The sequence below is a fragment of the Mauremys reevesii genome, linkage group 1, assembly GCF_016161935.1.
Source record: "Mauremys reevesii isolate NIE-2019 linkage group 1, ASM1616193v1, whole genome shotgun sequence".
NCBI lineage: Eukaryota > Metazoa > Chordata > Testudines > Geoemydidae > Mauremys > Mauremys reevesii.
Window position 1 is genome coordinate 14,591,815 of NC_052623.1, and position 21,522 is coordinate 14,613,336.

General features: G+C 48.4%; 1 protein-coding gene across 1 annotated transcript; it reads right to left on the reverse strand.

Annotated features, from left to right (window-relative positions):
• Nucleotides 1-484: 484 nt before the first annotated feature.
• Nucleotides 485-13,186, reverse strand: WDR73 (WD repeat domain 73). Its single transcript, XM_039519646.1, has 8 exons — nucleotides 12,969-13,186; nucleotides 12,360-12,427; nucleotides 10,530-10,618; nucleotides 8,868-8,956; nucleotides 7,091-7,158; nucleotides 5,611-5,775; nucleotides 2,794-3,168; nucleotides 485-881 (listed from the first exon to the last, which is right to left on the reverse strand). The coding sequence occupies exons 1-8, from the start codon at nucleotides 13,013-13,015 to the stop codon at nucleotides 646-648; spliced, it is 1,137 nt and encodes a 378-aa protein (XP_039375580.1). The 5' UTR covers nucleotides 13,016-13,186; the 3' UTR covers nucleotides 485-645.
• Between the last annotated feature and the right edge of the window lie 8,336 nt (nucleotides 13,187-21,522).

Consider the following 21,522-nt stretch of genomic DNA (forward strand, 5'->3'; position numbering starts at 1 on the left):
TACCTTTTCTTTTCCTTTTTTTTGCTTTTTCTTTTTTTTGAGGAGGAGACCACATCTGCACACAGTATTCAGTGGGGTGGATGTATTCATTATATATATATAATAATATATTCTCATATCTTATTCTTATCTCTTTCTCTATTTCCTAACCTCCTTATTGACTTTTTTTTTTGCTTTCATGACGCATCTCTGCATCAGATGATCTTCATCAGAGAATCTTCATGACTGACGCCAAGATCTTTTTCCTGCATGTTGTGTATTATCATGTTGTATGTATTGTTGTTATTTACATTTATTTTTTTTTTATTTTATTTATTTTAATTTTATTTTTTTTCATTTTGTTTTTTTTGTTGTTGCCTTTTTTAGTTTTTTTGTTTCTTCTTCTTCTTTTGCAATTCTTGAGCTCTTTAGTTCTTTCTCATCTTAGTATCATCTGCAAAAAATTCAAAACTCACTAAAAGGAAAAATGGCGACAAATGAAATAGATGTTTAAAATTCATACTGTTTTAAATAATCCAGAGAGTGTAAAACTTATTCTGAACAATGATCTTCAGTCTAGAGTGTCCCTTATACACAGGGTTACACGTGCAAGGGCAGCAGATTTCAGAAAAAAATCAGTCTGAGTTTTCATAACAGGAAGACAGATCAACTTTCCTTGTGAGACTCTGCCCAGTCCCAGACATGCAGGGAGCCATCACTTGCTGCTGATAACAACATTCTTGGTTTCCATGGATGCCAAGCATGTGTTGTAACCAGGGGAAAGTCACCACCGTTGTCCATGCCACTGATGATATGTCCTTTGTGACTAAACAGCGACTCTGCCTCTCCACCAGACACAGGCCAGCAACGTGTGTCATAGATGTCAACGGTCCCATTGAAGCCTTTGTTTAAAGAATAAAAAAAAGAATGTCAGACTATAGAAATGGGCGACTGTTCAGCTTGGTCCAGGAGCCCTAACTTCCACTTGCCCTGCTATGCGAGCTCCACTCAGGCACACTGCGCTCCAGTTCACACATTACATCCAGGCAGGACAGGTGAGATTGAACAGGCTACAACCCTGGAGTCAGAGACCCCAGGTATTTATCCACCACTGTAAAGAATGTAGTGCAGGCTCAGGTAACCCGAGAATTCATTCACCTATGTTTATACCATCCCTGTTGAGACAAGACCTCATGCTCATGGTGTCCCAACAGGAACACTGCCTGGTATCCCAATCTGTGTAGATGTACACAGTTGGCACTGTTGAACAGGCAGCGTTTACCAAGAGCTCCCACACAGTTATCAGAGGGAATTTGTGTTCTAACGTGAGAAGTCACATACAATAGGGTGACAGCTACTGGCATATACTACAGCATAGAATCATAGAAATGTAGGCCTGGAAGGGACCTCAATCGGTCATCTAATCCAGTCCCCGGCACTCAGACAGGACTAAGTCATAACTAGACCATCCCTGACAGGGATGTCTAACCTGCTCTTAAAAACCTCCAGTGACGGAGATTCCTCAACCTCCCTAAGCAATTTTTTTTTTTTTGCAATGTTTAACTACCTTGACAGTTAGGAAGTTTTTTCCTAATGTCCCACCTAAACTGTCCTTGCTGCAATTTAAGCCCATTGCTTCTTGTCCTGTCCTCAGAGGTTAAGAACAATTCTTCTCCCTCCTCCCCGTAACAACCATTTATGTACTTGAAAACTTATGTCCCCGCCTCAGTCTTCTCGTCTCCAGACTAAACAAACCCACCTTATTCAACCCTATTTACTTCAGACCATTTCTCCAGTTTGTCCAGATAATTTTGAATTATAATCCTACCCTCCAAAGCACTTGCAACCCCTCCCATTTTGGTATCGTCCGCAAACTAAATCATTGATGAAGATATTGAACAGAACCAGACTCAGGTCCAATGCCTATGATGATTATTACTACGAGATAGTATCTAAAGCTTTAGTAAAGTTAAGATATACCACAACTACCACTTCTCCTCCATCCGCAAGGCTTGTTACGCTGCCAAAGAAAGCTATCAGGTTGGTTTGACATGATTTGTTCTTGACAAATCCAAGTTCACAGTCCCCTATCACCTTATTATCTTCTAGGTGTTTGCAAACTGACTGCTGGATTATTTGCTCCATTATCTTTGCGGGTACTGAAGTTAAGTTGACTGGTCTGTAATTCCCTGCATGGTGAGTGCTGAATGATGCTACAGCAATGTGCAGGAGCAATCTGAGATTAATTCAGGTCAGCGTAGAGCATTGATGGAGCTGGGGAGGGATGGAGAAGAGGCCTTCATTATTTCACCTTGGACCTGATTTTCAGTAACTGGAGACCCAACTTGCACTTATGCATTCGCTCAAGCACTAACCGCACACGCTAACCAGGGATCTGCACGCACACCTGAGTTAAGCGTGTGCACAAAAGCAGGTGCAGGCCTGGGGCTGCACTCAGAGCCAGTGCATGTGACTGTATTTGGAGGAAGCTGCACCCACTTGCCATCTTGTCCCAGGCTCTGCACCAAACCCCACCCTGCTGTAACTTGACTGAAGTCCATGGAGTTACACCAGGGCTGAGTCTGGCCCATCAAGTTTTGTCATCATTTTAGCTCCCTGGGAGATGAAACACACAGCTTATCTCCATCATGGTCCTAGGGATCAGCAGTCACATGATCTCACCCCAAACTGACAAGCCATATTATAACACATGGCATCATGGGTACACAGATCGCCATGGGACCAGGCTTTCAGTGCAGACTCAATCAGATCTGAAAACACAGGGCAAACAAATCCCCACCTCCCGAGAGTTACCTGAAACGGCGAGGCATCCGTCCAGAACAGGAGCCCACGAGACGCACAGGAACTCTGCACTTTGGCTGGCTGCAGAAACTTTGCACCTGGCCGATTTCAGAGGCTTTGGGATATTTCTCAAGTCCGTTAGTGTGAGCTGTCCTCCAGACGAGAGGCGGGCTATGGTGGGTGCATTCACATCAGAGCCCTGCAGACCAGAACTGACACCCATGCACCACTGCTCCCCACTGAGCGCCGAAGGAACGGACATATCACCCTGGGGACTCTGCGGCTGTCGAACATCTGCCAGGCACAGCTGCCCCTTCACACAGCAGGCCAGCCAAGTATTACAGTCGAGGAATTCCAGGCCGCTGACCTCATCGCTGATACTAGAGGCTAAGAGAGGAGGAAGAGAACCTCAGACTTCACAGGATGCTCAGCTACAACTACTAGGTTCAGAAATTGGAGAGGTGACAAATAGATCAGGCATAGGGTTAAACACGTTCCTTTCTGTGGAAGCAGACTTGGAAGCTGCTTTAGAAAGAGGAAGGGTCAGTTTTCGGGCAGGACTAGCAGCAGGGAGCTGGCGTATGCCCTAGGTCTATTACGGTACAGGCTCAAATGCTAAGGGCATGTTCTGCTCTTGCTGGGGGGAGTTGACCCCTGGATAGAGGACGTGCACAGGTGTATCTACCCCAACACAAGGTTAGTTCCAAACCCAAATCCCCCATTCATCAAACTGCAGATAAGTAAGGCTATGAGACCTCCATGACATCGGGGAGCCCTGCAGCAGCCCAGTCTCCGCGGGCGGCAGGGGACCCTCCTGCAGTTGACCAGCTGCCAGAGGGGGAGAGGTGGGGGGAGGGGGAACGGACCCTGCAGCTCCCACCAGCAGGGACCCTGAGCTGTCCAAGGGCCCCCTGCAGTTGCTCAGCTGCTGCAAGCAGCCAGCCCCCCCCCCCTCCAACCCCTTCCCCGCCTGTGGCGGAGGGACCCCTGAGGTGCTCCCCCCCCAGCTCCCTGCCATTGGACAACGGGGTCCCTGCAGCTCCCCATTTGTCAGGGATGTTTTTAGTAAAAGTCAGGGACAGGTCACAGCTTCTGTGAACTTTTGTTTATTGCCTGTGACCTGTCCCTGACTTTTACTAAAAATATCCATGACAAACCATAGCCTTACACACGAGCCCCCAAGCTATACTCTTGTCCTCACCACGAAGAGCTCCGCTACGGACAGAAAAGCAGCACGCTGGAACGGTATCACGGAGACACAAACGCACAACGCCAGCTACTTTTCACTACAGACCCGCACTCCCCAATGCCCCCTCAGTACAACCAGCCCCAGCTGCTGGACATCTGAAAGCCACTGGGACTGGTAATACAAGTGTTGTCCCTCAGGTGTTGGGTCTGTTGGGAGTGAAAACTTATTTAGGCCTGACAGAAGCCTGCTGTGGATTTTAAGAGACTGTTCTGATAGCATTTAACACAGTAAGTAAAAGGAGAACTGTGTATATGTAAGAAATTGCAGAGTAATCCTGCTTGTGAGAACAAGAAAAGAAAAAGTACCTAAAAAGTTAGAAAAGACCAGTGTGAACTAACACTAAATCTGTACTGATGGGAGAGGAGAGTTAACTGTGGTGAGATTTTCTTGATGATTTTCCCACTGGTGAGTAATTGAGCACTTGCTAAGTGTTTTGCCTTAAAAGATATTATGCAGACCCATCTTCTAAGTAAGTGAATATCAGTCCAACAGGACTGGGAACCGTGATCCTGTAATGTGGAATTATCCAGGCTTTGGACAGAGTTAGGGTAATGATTAAAGAAGGGGCTAAGATCCACTGACTTTCAGTAAGTTTTAAGTTCCTAAATCACTATGGCCCCAGCGCAGTGGAGTTCAAAAGTGCCAACAGACAGGTCATTCTAAGGCCTGGTCTACACTAAGGGGGGAGGGGGGGGGTCGAACTAAGGTACGCAACTTCAGCTACGCGAATAGCGTAGCTGAAGTCGAAGTACCTTAGTTCGGGCTACTCACCCGTCCAGACGCCGCGGGATCGAAGTCCGCGGCTCCAAGGTCGACTCCGCCACCGCCGTTCGCGGTGGTGGAGTTCCGGAGTCGACCGGAGCGCGTGGGGAGTTCGAACTATCGCGTCTTGATTAGACGCGATAGTTCGAACTCCGAGAAGTCGAACTCTCCGCGTCGACCCGCGCGATAAGTATAGATCTACCCTAAGAGAATGTTGCATTGTGGGATTGCATCTAGGGGACTGCTTATACTGGTACAAGCATGTGTTCATGCTGTCACTGTGCCAGCAGAACTTTACCAACTGGGAGCCTGTGACACTCTGATACGGGGAATAACTATGCTGAAAGAAGTGAAGGATTTTGTCAGCAGGATGAAAAAGTATGTGTGGACGTGCACCAGGCTGTGCTCAAAAAAGGGGAGTTTTGCTGATACAATTTTCTAGCATAAACCACAGCCTAGGAGCGTCTGAAAACATTCCGCTTGCTCTACAGCACAGGTTCACAACCCTGGGGTTATAGCTGGGTTCATGGCGTTGCAACCACCATCTGTTCTTCATGGCTAGGTAAGAGGAGGATGCCAAAGCTATGTTCTGCAGTGACATGGGGTCGCCATGTGGAAAAGGTTGAAGATAAATTTTTGTAAGTGCCTAAGGGGCTCAAGTGCGTAAGTCTCATTGGGATTTAGGCACTTTTGAAAATCTTCCCCTGAAAACCACTGGTTTAAAGAGTGCACTGCTTAGGTAGTCTATTGTGAAATCTCCCTCCACCCCCAGCCCCAGCTTTATAAATGCAAACAAGACCAGGTTTATCTCTAAATACCTGCTGTGTAGATGTTTTTCTTTGATTCAATCTCTGTAATTTGGACATTGTTGACTCTTGAGCCATGAAGGACACAGGGGGTCCTGGCCAAAGTGGTTGCAATTTTAGCCCAAGGTTTCTTGCTGTCATTTCCCGTAGGGATGGTACTTACAGATTTAATAACATCTATTTGAAAGAGACACATAATGAGTTGTAACAGTGCAAGTACTGAATTACTTACATTTTTGAAGTGTTTTGTGAAGCTGTATTACAATTCAACCCACAATTGCTATTTTAAATCTTCTTCCAAGAGCACAAATACCTTTCACAACACTTGGTAAAATGGTCTATTTAGAAATCTAGACAACCCAATATAAGAGTGTTAAGCAGGTTGCTTGTTTTCAGTAAATGACAGAATAAATAAAATAATTGCAATAAATACTTAGCACTTCTCTTCTATAGACTTCACAGTGCTTTACAAAGTGGGAGTCCCCATTTGACAGGTGGGAAACTGAGGCACAGAGCAGTGATGTGATTCGCAGCGGGTCAGAGCGTAGAGCCCTTGTTCATACTGCTGAAAGCTCCTGCTTCGGAGAGTGATGCCAATGAAGTGAATGGGACAACTCCTGTGAGTAAGTGCTTGCAAACAAGAGTAAGGGATTTACAATCTGTCCCAAAGCGAGTCAAAGGCAGTGAGGGAACAGATCCGAGGTGTCCTAACTTCCAGTCCGACTGGGCTGGACTGCCGCCCTAGTAACAGCACAGCAGACACCAGTGGTTAAAAACATGACATTGTCCTTTCAGCTAAACAGCTCTGAGGCCAGAGGCAGTGCAGGGAATTTGGCCATGTGACTAGTAACACTGAGTGAAGATCAACTAAATGCAGCCACAGAAACCTGCTGAAAATGAACTCCAGAACCCATAACCTGCACTGTGTAGCGGAAGCTTCCCAACAATGGAAAGCTCAGCTGGTGAGTCAGAGCCCCAGCTCGCTACTGGCGAACTGTGGCTCTCTACACAACAATTTCACATTGACATGCAGGCCAAAGTTTCCAGGGACTAGTGATTTTGGGGGCTCAATCTGAGACACCTTAAAGAGGCCCAATTCTCAGAGATGCCGCTCACCTGCTCTTCCAGGGGGTCTCAGTTTGGGCCCCCATAACGCCCAGCCATTTTTGAGAGTTTAGGCCACAGAGCCTTTTTTGTCCTCCATAATTCCAGGGCACTTCAATAAGAAACGTTAACACTCTGCCCTTCTCTAGCACCTCCCATCCAGGAGCCTCCAAGTGCTCCACAACTAGGAGAGGATTAATTCACACGACCCCCTGCCTCCCGTGTAGTAGGGAAGCTCTAGTCCTCTTGGGCAGCAAGGCCGAGCAAGTTGCCAATGGTACTTTATACGCCACCCATGCTGCAGAAGGACTGTGCAGAGAGGAGCTAGCGGCAGACTGTTTACCTACCAATTTAAACGTGTGTAACAGCTGCTCAGACATGCACTCACCAGTGTCCTCCGCTGCCAACTGCCACACCTGCAGGGAAGTATCTGGTGGGCCACTTGTTACCAGAAAGCTGTGAAAACAAGGAAAGCGGATGCAAGCTCTTCATTAATGGGAAGTGGCCTTTCCCCTCAGGACTGGTACATGCTGGTGATGACAGGCATGTCTGTTCTCTCTGTTTCCTCTCACCATGTCCAGGGCTCAGGCTCAGTTTCTCCCATCCTGCACCTGGGGCAGGGACAGGCACACCTCTGGCATTAAGCTATGCTAGGGCTGCCTGCATCTGGGGACCTCGCAGGAGTCTGCCTGGTTCCTCCTGTAGTCAGAGCAGCCCCAGGGTGATGTCATTTATTTAGCATATTTGCAGCACATTCCAAGACTGAGAAGAACAATTGTGAGCAAACACTGAGGAAGGGAGACTAGCAGAGGGGTGTGTGCACATGGGGTGGGGAATCCTCTGAAGAGGTGGGGTGAACAAGTAACAGAAGTTGGCTGTCTGCATGGCCCTCAAATGGCCATGAGAAAGTCCTTGCAGAGCGTCCAGCATTCTCCTTGGCAGGGACACTCCGGCCCAAGAGAGGTAAGAGTCCAAGGTATAGCAGACGGTGCCAGGTGCTCAGGTCCCAATGGCTCTCCAAGGACTTAATGGACACCAAGGGCTGCTTTGCCTTTTCATTCCTGCCCTGGTAATAGGTAATAAAGGTAATATACTAATCTCCTAGAACTGGAAGGGACCTTGAAAGGTCATCGAGTCCAGCCCCCTGCCTTCACTAGCAGGACCAATTTTTGCCCCAGATCCCTAAGTGGCCCCCTCAAGGATTGAACTCACAACCCTGGGTTTAGCAGGCCAATGCTCAAACCACTGAGCTATCCCCCTCTGCTTTAATGTCAGCAATTGAGTCTCTGCCTCCAACACTAGACTGGGCAAAGCACTGGAAAATATCCAGAGAATCATCTGTGGGAGCTTGGGGAGAGGAGAGGGAAAGGGGAGAGCGAGCTGGGGTCAGTGAAGGAGGCTGTTTGCAGGAGCTGCCTCCTAAAAATTCCACCACCAGAGCAGTCCTTTCTGTCACCCATGTAGCTGTCAGGTGGCGCTGCTAACACTGCCTCTTCTCTACAGCTGCTCCCTTTCTGCTGGCTCCTCTGATCTCCCCTCCCCTGCGTGACACAGGACAGCAAGAGTAGAGCGGCCAGCTGCCCCATGCACTCCACCACACAAGCTTGAGCACTTCTGTACTGGGGAGGAGGGGAAGGAGATGTCCCAGCGGGTGAGATACCCAAGGCACCTCTCCTGGGTGAGGCCATGTAGAAACCCCCCCAGAGAGGGAGGCCCGCCGGAGGAAGAGAAAGAAGTGAGCCAGTGGAATGCACAGGGGAGTATACACAGGAGTGCATGGGGGAGGGGCCAGGAGAGGCAACATCACATCAGAGGGCAAAGGAGGGGGAAGATGGTGAATTGAGGCAACAGCAAGAGAAAGTGAGAGAGGAAACTGACCTGGCACTGAAGGGAGAAGGAAGGAGCCAGAGCCCTTTCCGCTAGGGGATTTTCACATACGTTCCTGTTTTACTGGACCTCTCTTGGCAGATAGCCTTGCTGAGTGTTTGGGGGGTGGGGAGGGCCCTTTCGAGCCCTTGTTACATTCATTTTGCTGGCCAGCTATGTTAAAAGCTGGCAAGTCTTGTCAGGTGACTCAAACTGGACAGGGAAGGGGGCGTTTTCATCGAACAAAACAAATCCAACAACTCCATTCAACAGGAACCAGAAAGTCCCCGTCCATATACCTGGTGTCTGGCACATGCCGCAGGCTGTACACAGGGCAGTCGGAAAATCCACCACGCTCCACCTTGAAATCTCTCTCGGGACACAAACCCTACAAATCAGAAGCAGACAGATGCTGTTCTTTAGCCCATAATGCCGCTAAGTTCAACAGTCCTTCACCCTTTCAAGGTAACTGGGCAATAAGTCAAGGTCTGTACAGGCTGAAGTACTCGGGTACAGTTAATGCTGTCGATTTATGCAGTGTTTTTCCATCCTGAGGGATCTCAAAGCGCTTTGAAAATTGTGCTGATATGCAGGGAGTGTTTCCACACTCAGCTCTGGGGAGAAGCCTAGCATATGACCATTGCACAGTTTGAGACAAGACATAAGGAATTAACTGTATCCAATACAACTGCAAGGGGATGACCAGAGCTGAGGTGTGGCCAGGCCACCAGGGTTTACCATTCCTGCTCCTGGAGTCATTGGAGGTTCCAAGGCATTTCTCACTAGCAGCCATGACTTTGGATTTACAACTCACCTAAAAGACAGCATCTCCAACAGCAGAGTGCTGCATTCCCACACGCTGGGGCACGGGCCAGCGGGGAACATGCCACCCAATAACCAAGCACCGTTTTCTGCAGCCCTGGGAAGCTCGTCCATTTAAGTACTAACTTAAGTCTGCTTCCACTTTGCCTGGGCGATCAGCGGAGAGCACAGCACAAGATGGTACAGGAGGTACCAATACAAAAATGTTTTCAAGGGGGGGTACTAGAGTGTTTGTTGTAAGTGCAGGGAGATGCTAGAGATTCCTTCAGAAACCCAATGGTGCGAATCTGAAACACTGCCAGTGCTGTCAGATCACAAAAGTTTCTGTTCTGGAGGTGGGAATGAGAGTCAGTCAGAACTGAGCAGAGCTTCTCAAATGAAGACACAGGGAGCAAACTGGCAGTGTGGCCTGGTGGACAGAGCACTGGATTGGGACTCAGGAGATGTGGATTCATTTCCCTACTTGCCACTTGCCTGCTGGGTAACCTGAGACCAGTGGCTTTGCTTCTCTGTGCCTCAGTTTCCCTCTCTGTAAAATGAAGACAATGAAACTGATGTTGGATGTAGAGTGCTTTGAGATCTACAGAGAAAAGTACTAGAAGAGCTAGTGTTCTTATTCTGCATGAGGTTCTACATGGATTGGGCACTTAATGAGGTAGACGAATTGAGTCCAAATATGACTGCAAACGGATTTAAACTAGCTGAGTAAAGAGGGTAACAAGCAAAGCAGCCCAGGAGTCTGCTGGAACTAACTCCAGAGCAGCTGGTGTCCGCACATTCATCCACGCTGCCCTGCGATAGGAACAACCTTCTAAAACTAATTCACCAAGCCACTTCTCTCTCCTCATTCAATTCCTCCTGAAAACTTATCCAGCCCTATGACAAGTCAGTCTACACTCACAACCACAACACCATACTCAAATGGAAACGCCAAGATGGATCCATATCTTCACTGAATGATCTCAATGTATCTCTTGTTCTACCTTGTGTATCTAACCAGGTCATGTCTACATGCAGCCTATAAATTCTTCAGGGGGTGGACCCTGTCTTTTTGCAGATTTCTGTAAAACGCCTGCTGGCTGCACACATTTGGGGGAGATAAAGAATTTGAAATGAATATCATACTTAGTCACCATCACCTGCTTCTCTTTCACACACAGTTTTTGAGGCAACAGGAGCTGGAGAATTTCATTTCTTCTGGAGTTTTCATATCCCGCTACACAGACACCTTGAGTTACAAAAGAAACAATGAGGAGATGAGTTCAGGATGAGCCTGCTCATTCACCAGGAACAATCTTCTGATAGGGAATTTAAGGATTAGGGTGTTAGCTGTAGTGTGGGAAATCTGTCTCAAATCACAACATGCTGCCATTGGATCAATTTACTTCTCTCCTCTACATTTGCAGGAGACTCACCCTTCTAACCCATTTCTTCCTTCTACTTTGGTATTTTTTACCCCAACAAACTTCTCCTCCTTTGTTTTTCCATTCCATTTTACTCTCCACAGGATCACACCACTATCTCAGCTACAGCACATAGTACTTGCCCAGAGGCAACAATTGGATTGCTGGCACAGACCTAATCATTTCACTCAACTAATCCTGCTGGATGAAGTGCTATGTGTAGGAGTCCAGGGGGTGAAAGGTCAGAGTAATGTAGGAGAAGCACCACCATACAGCAGCATTCCCAATCCCCTACAGCAGCCGCCGAGGACTGAACTTGTGTCTGGGCACCTATACGTAATGCTTCCTCAGCAGAATGTGCTTGACAAAGATCCTATCCCCCTCCACTGGTGCTCCTGTTAAGACCACTGTGAGGGTGTTGTGAACACAAGCAGCACTAGAAGCACAATTTTCTTAGAACAAGGCAAGGTTGCAGAAACAATAAAGGCTTTTATGGCAACAGCGCCTTTGGTTAACCAAAGCACTAGACTCCAGACCTTGGCCAGTCTCCTGCTCCCTCAAATAGTCCTGGACTGTGGGATACGTATACGGAACATTTCAACTAGTGGCCAGTGATTAAAAACCAGCTCACAGGAACATAGAAACTGCCACACTAGAACAGATGAGCAGTCCCTCTAGCCCGGTATGCTGTCTCTCACAGTGGCCAGAACCAAATGCTTCAAATAAAAGTATGAGAACTTTTCAACTGCAAATGTATAATAATCTACCTGAACATAAGTCTCTTCCTGATGTCTAATGGTGATTGGCTTAAACCCTGAAGCACAATGCTTAAATACCTGCCAAAATTTTGTCATTAATTATAACACTGAACATGCCTGAAGAGCCTGATCTACCTTCTCTAGATCATTCATTATTTTAATACACTTTTATCATGTCCCCTCTTATTCATTTCTAGTCTGGGGTAACGATCCTAATCTTTTCAATGTGTCTTTTTAGTAGAGTGTTTGCAGGCCCTTGACTGTTCTCATCGCTCTTCTCTGAGCCACCTCTATCTCTAGTTGCTAGTAAGGTATCACCATCTGATGGCGGTTGAGTAGCCCTGTGAAGTAAGTCTGAGGTCCATATCACAAAATTTACAGTAGTTGATTACTTGCAGCGTTGTCGTAGGCATGTTGGTCCGAAGATATGGCAGAGACAAGGTAGAGGAGGTAATCTTTTATTGGACTGACTTCTCTTGATGGAAGATACAAACTTTTGAGGTACACAGAGCTGTGTGACCTGAAAGTGTGTACCTTCCACCAGCAGAAGTTGGTCCAATTTGTCTAAGGCCAGATTAATTAGCAGATGACCTATCCACAATCTTTCCATGGAATCTTCTGGAAATCTATACTGTATTCGCCAGTGCTGTACCTATTTCTGTGGACTGACAGAAAAGTTCATCTCTCCAGGGCTGTTAAACGGGCCACTTTCACCAGCACTAAATTCACCCAAAAATAAATATGGCCGCCACTGAGTTCTGAAAACAGCCACTAATTTTGCCAAGGAAACACAAGTGAAATAACTCACTTTTTTCTCCTATCCATTCAATGACTCTTGTCGGCTCTTGAAGCTCAAACACATGCAAATCATTATATCTGAAAGCAAAAATAAATAAATAAATAAATAAGTGGCATTAGAACGGGAACAATGTGTATAGTGGGGGTGCTAAGAGCCATTGAACCATTATGTAAATCCGAGACATGATGGAAACCACTTCAAACCAGAGGGTGCAACAGCCCCCCCAGCCCTAGGCATTAGAACAGCCCGCAGGCAAGTCTTTAATCCCACGGGTTAGGGATGGGGCTAATAAGCAACGGTCGCTGTTATCTCCTGCTTCCCGCCCGTAGCGCCCAAGGCGCCTGACCACCGAGGTCACTAGCACTGGCCCATTGGTCACGTGGGGAAACTGAGGCACGGCGCGGTGAAGGGACTTGCCCAAGGCCAGGGGGGCCGCTGACCCCGCGCTCTGAGCCCGGGGGCACCTGGCCCGCGCCGGCTGCTCTGGGGGGCGGGGGCAGCGGCTGGTCCCCTCCCCCTCCCGCTGACCCGACCGGGGCTGACGCGCGAACGGGGGCTGGGGGGCGGGGCCCTGCCGGGATCTCGCGGCGCTGCCGGGCCCCAGGGCGGGGCACTCACAGCCGCAAGGACTCCACCAGCCAGTCCTCCGCCGACTCCTCCGCCATCCCGGGGCAGGCGCGCGCCGCCCAACGGCCACAGGGTCACATGACCCCCTCCCCGCCACGTGACCGACAACTCGGCCAGGGCGGGACGCACGCCAGTCACGTGATACCCCCAACACGTGACGCGTCTTGGCTCATACGATTCCTTCCCTGGCTTGGCCGCCCCGTACAGAGGAGTTCCCCCCCCCAGCCGCGCCCAGCTGCGTACGGGGGCTACCGGCTCCTCCCTCGCCGGGCAGCCCCGAGCCCGCCCACTGCGCCTGCGCCGCCGCCGCCATGTCCAGGCTCCTGCCACTCCCCCGCCCTCAGCCGCGAGGACGGGCTCTGCGCGGAGTCCCGCCCCTCCACGCATGCGCACAAGCCACTCCCTCCCCCGGCAGGCTGGAGCCGCCTGGGCGCGCTCCGGGCGCGAGGCGGGGCACCGAGCCCTGTGGCTTGTGGGGCGGCGGCCAGTGCGCCCAGCTGTGGGCCAACAGCCGTGGCCGGACCTGCCCTCCCCCCCCGGATAGAGCCCGTAGATAGAGGGGTCTGTGGTCAGCCTGTCTCCGGGCAATGGGGGCCGCAGGGTGGCTGCGTTGTGTGACTATGGCGGAACATATCGGCCAGCCTGGGTCAGCCCAATGGTCCATCCAGCCCAGTGTCCTGCCTTCGAGCGTGGCCAGTGCCAGGTGCCCCAGAGGGATTGGGAATGATGAGACCAGGGAATCATCAAGTGATCCATCCCCTGTCGCCCATGCCCAGCTTCTGGCACCCTGCCTGTCCTGGCTAGTAGCCATTGATGGACCTATCCTTCATAGATGCATACGACTGGAAGGGACCTCGAGAGGTCGGCTACTCCAGTCCCCTGCAGTCATGGCAGGACTGAGTATTAACTAGACCATTCCTTAAAGTTGTTTCTCTAAGCTGCTCTTAAAAATCTCCAATAATGAAGATTTCACACCCTCCCTAGGCAATTTATTCCAGTGCTAAACCACCCTGACAGGAAGTTTTTCCTAATGTCCAACCTAAACCTCCCTTGCTGCAATTTAAGCCCATTGCTTCTTGTCCTATCCTCAGAGGTTAAGGACATTTTTTCTCCCTCCTCCTTGTAACAACCTTTTATGTACTTGAAAACTGTTATCATGTCCCCTCTCTGTCTAATTTTCTCCAGACTAAACAAACCCAGTTTCCCCTCATAAGTCATGTTTTCTAGATCTTTAATCATTTTTGTTGCTCTTCTCTGAACTTTTTCCAATTTGTCCACATCTTTCTTCAAACGTGTCACCGAGAACAGGACACAATACTCCAGTTGTGGCCTAGTTAGCGTAGAGTCGAGCGGGAGAATTACTTCTCATGTCTTGCTTACAACGCTCCTACTAATACATCCTAGAATGATGTTTGCTTCTTTTTGCAACAGTGTTACACTGTTCACTCATGTTTACCTTGTGATCCACTGTGCCCCCCAGATCCCTTTCTGCAGTACTCCTTCCTAGGCAGGCATTTCCCATTTTGTATGCGTGCAACAATGATTGTTCCTTCCTAAATGGAGTACTTTGCATTTGTCCTCATTGAATTTCATCGTGTGTACTTCAGACCATTTCTCCAGTTTGTCCAGACCATTTTGAAATATAATCCTATCCTCTAAAGCACTTGCAACCCCTCCCAGCTTGGTATCATCCACAAACTTTATAAGTGCACTCTCTATGCCATTAGATATTGAACAGAACTGGACCCAGAACTGATCTCTGCAGGACCCCACTGGTTATACCCTTCCAGCATGACTGTGAACCACTGATAACTACTCTCTGGGAACGTTTTTCCAGCCATCTAGGGTGCATGTCCCTACTTTGTTTATGAACTTATCTAGTTCTTTTATAAACCCTGCTATAGTTTTGGCCTTCACAACAGCTGGCAAAGAGTTCCACAGCTTGACCGTGTATTATGTGATTAAATACTTACTTTTGTGCATTATGTTAAGAAATACTTCCTTTCCTTATGTTTGTTTTAAATCTGTTGCCTATAATGTCATTGGGTGATACTGGTTCTTGTGTTATGTGAAGAAGTAAATAATTCCTTATTCGCTTTCTCTACACCTTTCACACTTTTATAGGCCTGTATCCTATCCCAATTTAGTCATTTCTTTTCCAAGTTGAAAAGTCCCACTTTTATTAATCTCTCCTCATAACTAAGATGGTGTAAGATCATAAAATATTTCAGTTGTCTTTTCCAGACTAGGAACCTTCTAAGAGCCTTTGGTAAGCAAGAATGTCACATTAGCAGTTTGCTTATGTATAGTTAATATCAGTCTCTTCAAGTCAGTTGTTGTAACCCTTCTGCCAGGTGGAGCTGGCAGCTACCAGGGCCACGTTCAGTATCTAGGGGTTCCTTTTCAACAATACAGCACAGAGCCAGTTTGAGACCCCACCCAGTAACCTAGGAAAATTACACACTATCCCTGGGCACCTCTGAAAGGCAAAACGTCTCTACTTGCAAGCACAGAGTCTGAGTGTAGAAAAGACACCTTTAAAGAAAAGAGGGAAGTCACCTGACATTAATTAGGGAAAATGCCGCAAATAGGATTCATAAACAAAACCATGAGCAGAACACCCACCCCAGAGTGTGTGGGGCAGTGCATTCTGCCTCATGTTCTTGAGTTCTACAACCAAAAGTTCCTTTAACTGTGCACCTCTCTGCTCCCTCACCATACCCCACTCACAGTGGTTGTTCTTGGTCATTGTGGACCCAGGGGTCAGAGGTGCATCTGTGTGAGTTCACCTTGCACCTGTGGAAGAAGGTGCTTTGCTTGCTCTGCCATCTGAACACTTGTTCTGGCTGACTGGCTGCCCCAGCAGCTGCCATTCTGCTCCGCTGGTCACCCCGCCAGCCACTCATTCCTCTCCGCTGGCCAACCTGCCAGCTGCCTCTCTGCTGTGACATCTGCAGTTCAGCCTCTTGAGGTTCCACACAACTCTTAGTGATTGTTAGCTCTTAGTGGTGAGAACCTGACGTAGGTTAGGAGTAAATGCTGTCCCACCACAAGTGATTTCAGCTCTATTGCACACTTAAAATAACAAAAGGTTTCAGAGTAGTAGCCGTGTTTGTATCCGCAAAAAGAATAGGAGTACCTGTGGCACCTTAGGGTAGGTCTATACTTACCTGCTGGGTCGACGCGTAGAGTTCGACTTCTCGGAGTTAGAACTATCGCGTCTAATCTAGATGCAATAGTTCGAACTCTGAACGCGCTCCCGTCGACTCTGGAACTCCACCACCGCGAACGGTGGTGGCGGAGTCGACGGGGGAGCCGCGGACTTCGATCCCGCGGTGTCTGGACAGGTGAGTAGTTCGAACTAAGGTAGTTCGAGTTCAGCTACACTATTCGCGTAGCTGAACTTGCAGACCTTAGTTCGACACCCCCCCCAGTGTAGACCAGGCCTTAGAGACTAACAAATTTATTGTAGCATAAGCTTTTGTGGGCTACAGCTCACTTCATCGGATGCATGTAGTGGAAAATAGAGAAGGAAGATATATATATATACACAGGGAACATGAAACAATGGGTGTTACCAGGGGCGGCTCTAGGCACCAGCAAAACAAGCTGGTGCCTAGGGCGGCAAAATCTAGGGGGCATCCCCTGCGGCCGGGGGGGGCGGCAGGCTGGGCCAGCGGACCAGCCGCAGTCATGCCTGCGGGAGGTCCACCGGAGCCCCGGGACGACTGGACCTGCCGCAGGCATGACTGCGGCAGCTCAAGCAGAGCCGCCGGACCCGTGAACCATCCGCAGCCGCGGGAGGTCCAGCCGAGCCACGCGGGACCAGCGGTCCCTCTGCAGTCATGCCCGCGGGAGGTCCGCTGCTCCTGCGGCTCCGGGGCGCCTCCCGCGCATGACTGCTTGGGGCGGCCAAAAACGTAGAGCCGCCCCTGGGTGTTACCATACACATTATAAGGAGAGTGATCAGTTAAAGTGAGCTGTTGTCAGCAGGAGAGAAAAATAACTGTTTGTAGTGGTATTGAAAATGGCCCATTTCCAGCACTTGACTGTAGCCCAGGAAAGCTTATGCTACAATAAATTTGTTAGTCTCTAAGGTGGCACAACTACTCCTATTCTTTTTTCTAAAATAGCAAAAGATTCCTAAGAGCCTGTTTAGCTCAGTTTAGCCAGTGGAGAGGAACAGGTTAAACCAGACAAGGGACCCTTAGGGAGAATCCATATCTCCTAGCTGGGACACTTGTCTCTACCCCCTTCTTTTTTCACAGGAATCTGGCATTTGAGCCCCTGCCTTAGCAAGTTCTCTTCAGATGAGGGTGACCCCCTCATCTGGGATAGGTTAAGCACAGTTCTGCCCCCCTTTACTCAGACAATAAAGATTACATTGATAACATTTCACTACCCCGGCATTCTGTACTAAAGTGATTTGTAACCCAACACTAGCCAAAGCTGATCACTTTGAGCAACACAGCTCTATCTGCTGGATATCTTGGCAGGGTAGGTGTGTTCATGTAAATACAGTTTGCTCCAGAAGCATCTCCCCCTCCCAGCTAGCTGTCAGGGGAGAGCTCATTCAGACCCTGCTTACATCGTGATTGTGGCCATCTACCGTGATGGGCACTTGTTGAATCCTTGTAGTAAACCCACACAACCAAGTTCTGATTTCCACCTAGTTTCTGTACCACGCTTAAGTGCTAGGAACGGCCAAGTATTGTAAACAAACAAACAAAAAAGGAACAGTACTGCTTCTGGGGAAGTCCTGCCATCTTTAATCGAGCAAGGCTTCTATCACAGTCAATAGGGATTTTGTCTAAGTAGAGGCTTCAGGATTCACACTGTAAGTTTATCTAAATTATTAGTTTCACACAGTACACTGCATAGTATTAAAAACTAAGGTAGGGATTATTTCTTTCCTAAACATTCCCTTTGTTGCTAAGACCACAGTGAGTATATTTACATAGCCCTTGGAAGTGAGCCTCTCAGCCTGGCTCAAAAGGGTTGGGGTAGCTGGGCTCCCACTAGTGCTTTAAAAATAGCCCTGTAGACAGCGTTTTGAAGTTGCGGCTTGGGATTTGAAGCCTAGAGAGAGAGGTGGACACTAAATCTGTCAACCTGGGCTGGGAGGTTTGCTTCAACAGGCTGTGTAGACATGCCCTGTGACTTTCCAAGCATGGCCGTTATCTGCTCGCTCACTCAGCTTATTGGGAGTTTAGTCTTCTCCGTGCAATTCATTTGTGGAATTCAGGTCCTAGGTCCTGCAGGGTAGCTCCATTGGGAGGGGACTTGCATAAGGGAGGAGTAGAGCTCCATATGAAAACACAAGTGACACAAGCAAGTCTGAGCAGACCGGCTCAATCAGCACTTTCAAGCTGACCCCTTATATGTCCCTACATTCACTGGGCTGGATGAAGCAGCACTTTCAAGCTGCCCCCCCTTATGTGCCCCTGGGCTCCATGGACTGGGTAAAGCAGCACTTTCAAGCTGCCACCCTTATGTGTCCCAGATTCACCATGTCCCTATCCCCACTCTCACATCAAAATTGTACTGGTAGTAACCTCCTTGATGAGCAAACCCCACAGTATATTGGGCGCTGCAGGGATCTTCAGCTTAGGTAAAAGAAGCATTGCTGTAGAGTGAATGGGGGAACCTAAAAACACAAAAGAGTAAAGTTCAAGCGAGAGAGAGAGAAGCAACCAGCTTAACCATAAAAGTTATTTATTGAATACTAGTGATAACTACACAAGGAGCCTAAACCAACATAACATACATTAGTAAAGGTTAATACTGAAGGTAGAAAGGAAAACCGAGAGAGAAAGATGGGGATCTCACCCACTCCATGAGGCTTGAACTGGTTGGGGTTCTCAGGTAATGGTGGTAGCTCAGAGTCCTGAGGGCAGGAGACAGGCAAGAGTCCCCAGCACAATCAGTCAGGAGAATATGGAGTCCCAGTGGAACTGATGCATAGTTTGGATCTAAGCATCAGAACACTTACTTGAACACAGGTAGGGGGTTTTTGTAGAGAAACAACAATGGTTCAAGGGAGAACACTAGATTTGTTTATGGGTAAACTGATGACTCAAGGGTTTTCTTTAGGCTAGACAATAGGAGCTGGTCACTCTTGGCTATGGGTTGTGTCTTCTTCCAGGGAGCTCACAATGCAACTAAGCTGCTTCAGTATTTTGGATATCAATCAAGGATTCATTACTAGAATTGGTCTGCTAACTGCTGAGCTGGGTGTGGACAGACGTTTGTTCATTAACATCTGGAGCAGAGATCCCCATGATGCAGTGCTTCCCTGCTTTTTCTGGTCCCAGAGTTCAGTGCGGTTCTCTGTTCTTCATTCTGTATGCTAATCCCTGTCCCATCTTTCATGCAGATGAGGCTAGGGGAGTTGTCTCTGATCTCCATTCTGTATGCAAATGGAGATGTCTTAATCTTGGCACCCTTGTCAGGAAGGGTCTAGGTGTGTCTCCCAATGCCCTTCACTGTTCTCTGCAAGGCTTTTCTCTGATCGTTTTTGGTTCAAGCAGAGTCTGGGGTGTGTGTGGGGGGGTGCCTTTCATGAGTCAAAGAGGCTAGATACTGCACCCTGGTTCCCCAAGAACACAGAGCTGACTGGTATCAACTGGGCTCGGTACCGGAGTCTGGGTCGGGTGCCGCATGATGCAGTAGAGGAGCCCTTCTCTTGGACACTACCGAGTACGAATGGCTGGAAGGTGGTCCTGGTACTGGGGGAAAAACCCACAGATTCCAAAACGGTGACTGGGCCTGCGTCAGCCACTTTCCTCCGGGCCAGGTGCCAGGATGGGGGGAGGCACACGCACCAAGATCTGGTGAAATGTAAGTCACGTACTGGTGATGACTACTTGATTGGATGCAGTTTTCACCTCCAACTCTGAGGACAAGTCCACTTGAGGAGGCCATGGGAAGGCGGTACCCCTCACTTCCACCACCGAGTGACAAGGGTTTGGGGAATGGTGCCAGCGAAGTCTTCACTGATGTCAGCAGGGCTGGGTTCCCTCTAGTCGGTGCTGGAAAACACGGTGCTGGATAGGAGCTTGGGGGTAAACAAGCTCCTTCTGCTCGACACTGTTGCTGGTGCCAGGAGCTGCCTTATTGGGGTGGGTGGTAAAAGGAGAACCAACAGGTCCCTGGCTGATGCAAAGGCCTCTGGAGTGGATGGCACCACAATCCTGCTGGTACCACGATGTCCTTCTAGTGTCAGTGGATGGTCCGGCACCGGGACTCAATGGCACCTTTAAGCAGGGAAGAGTTGATTGTGTCACTTGTGAAGTGGAGCTAGAGGAGTGGCCCAGCAAAGGTCATACTCTACTACACTCGCCTTGCTTGTCCTTTCTTGATTCTGGGAAGTGTCCCCTCTCAGATAGCTGTTGCTTGTGCTTCTTTCTCAGTACTGGAGAAGGGAAATGATGCTGAGAAACCTGTGTTGCTGGAGGGGCACTCTGTACCAAAGCTGAGGTGCTCGGTGATGAGTCTGACTGGCTTAGCTCTGACACTGGTCTAAGTGTGGCTTCCATCAGGATAGCTCTTAGTGTAGAGCTTCCCCTAGACACTTCAGACATTTGGAATGTGGGTTGCTCACCGGCATGGTTTTGCCACAGGAGGCACAGAATTTGAAGACCAGAGATTGGGCCATGCCCAGCCCCAGGGGAGGAGGAAGCCCCTCTAAGCTACAGGAGGGGTCTAACTATGTACACTATTACTATATACACTATGTACACTTGTCATAGGTTTATTCCCCACTCTGAACTTTAGCATTCACAAGATGGGGACCTGCATGGACTCCTCTAAACTAAAATCCTAGTTTATATCTGGTAAACACTGCCACTAACTAGAAATTCCTGTGTCTAGTACACTCCCTGTTCCCCCAAACTTTCCCTGGGGAACACAGATCCCAACTTCCTTGGATCTTAACACAAAGGGAAATAATCCATTCCCCCCCCCACCTTCTTCCCCCTCCCCTTGTCCTTGGGAGAGATACCTTGATTCAAACTCCTTGAATCAAACAAAGAGGGATTCACTTTTCCCCCCTCCCCTTCCCCTGAAAATCCAAACAAGGGAAGAAATCAATCAAGTTCTAAAAAGAAAAGAAAGATTTTATTACAGAAAGAAAAAAGTACACTCTCTCTGTATCACCAAGATGGAAAATATACAGGGTCTAGCTATAAACATGGAGAGACTTTCCCCCCTTCTTTCTTAGAATAATCAAAGTAACAGCAAACAGAAATAAAGATATTTCTTCAGCAAACACACAACTGCAAATGCAGAAATTAATTATAAGACTAATTCGCCTTTCTAATACTCACTATACTGAATAGAAGAAAATACTTCAGGAAACTTTGGAGAACTTGAAGAATATGTCTGACCTCTCTTAAATCCAAAGAGAGAACGGCAATCCAAACAAAGGACACAGACAAAGCCTTCCCTCCACAGAGATTTGAAATTATCCTGTCCCTTGATTGGTTCTCTGGTCAGGTGTTCCTCAGGTTATTGAGCTTGTTAACCCTTTACAGGTAAAAGAGAC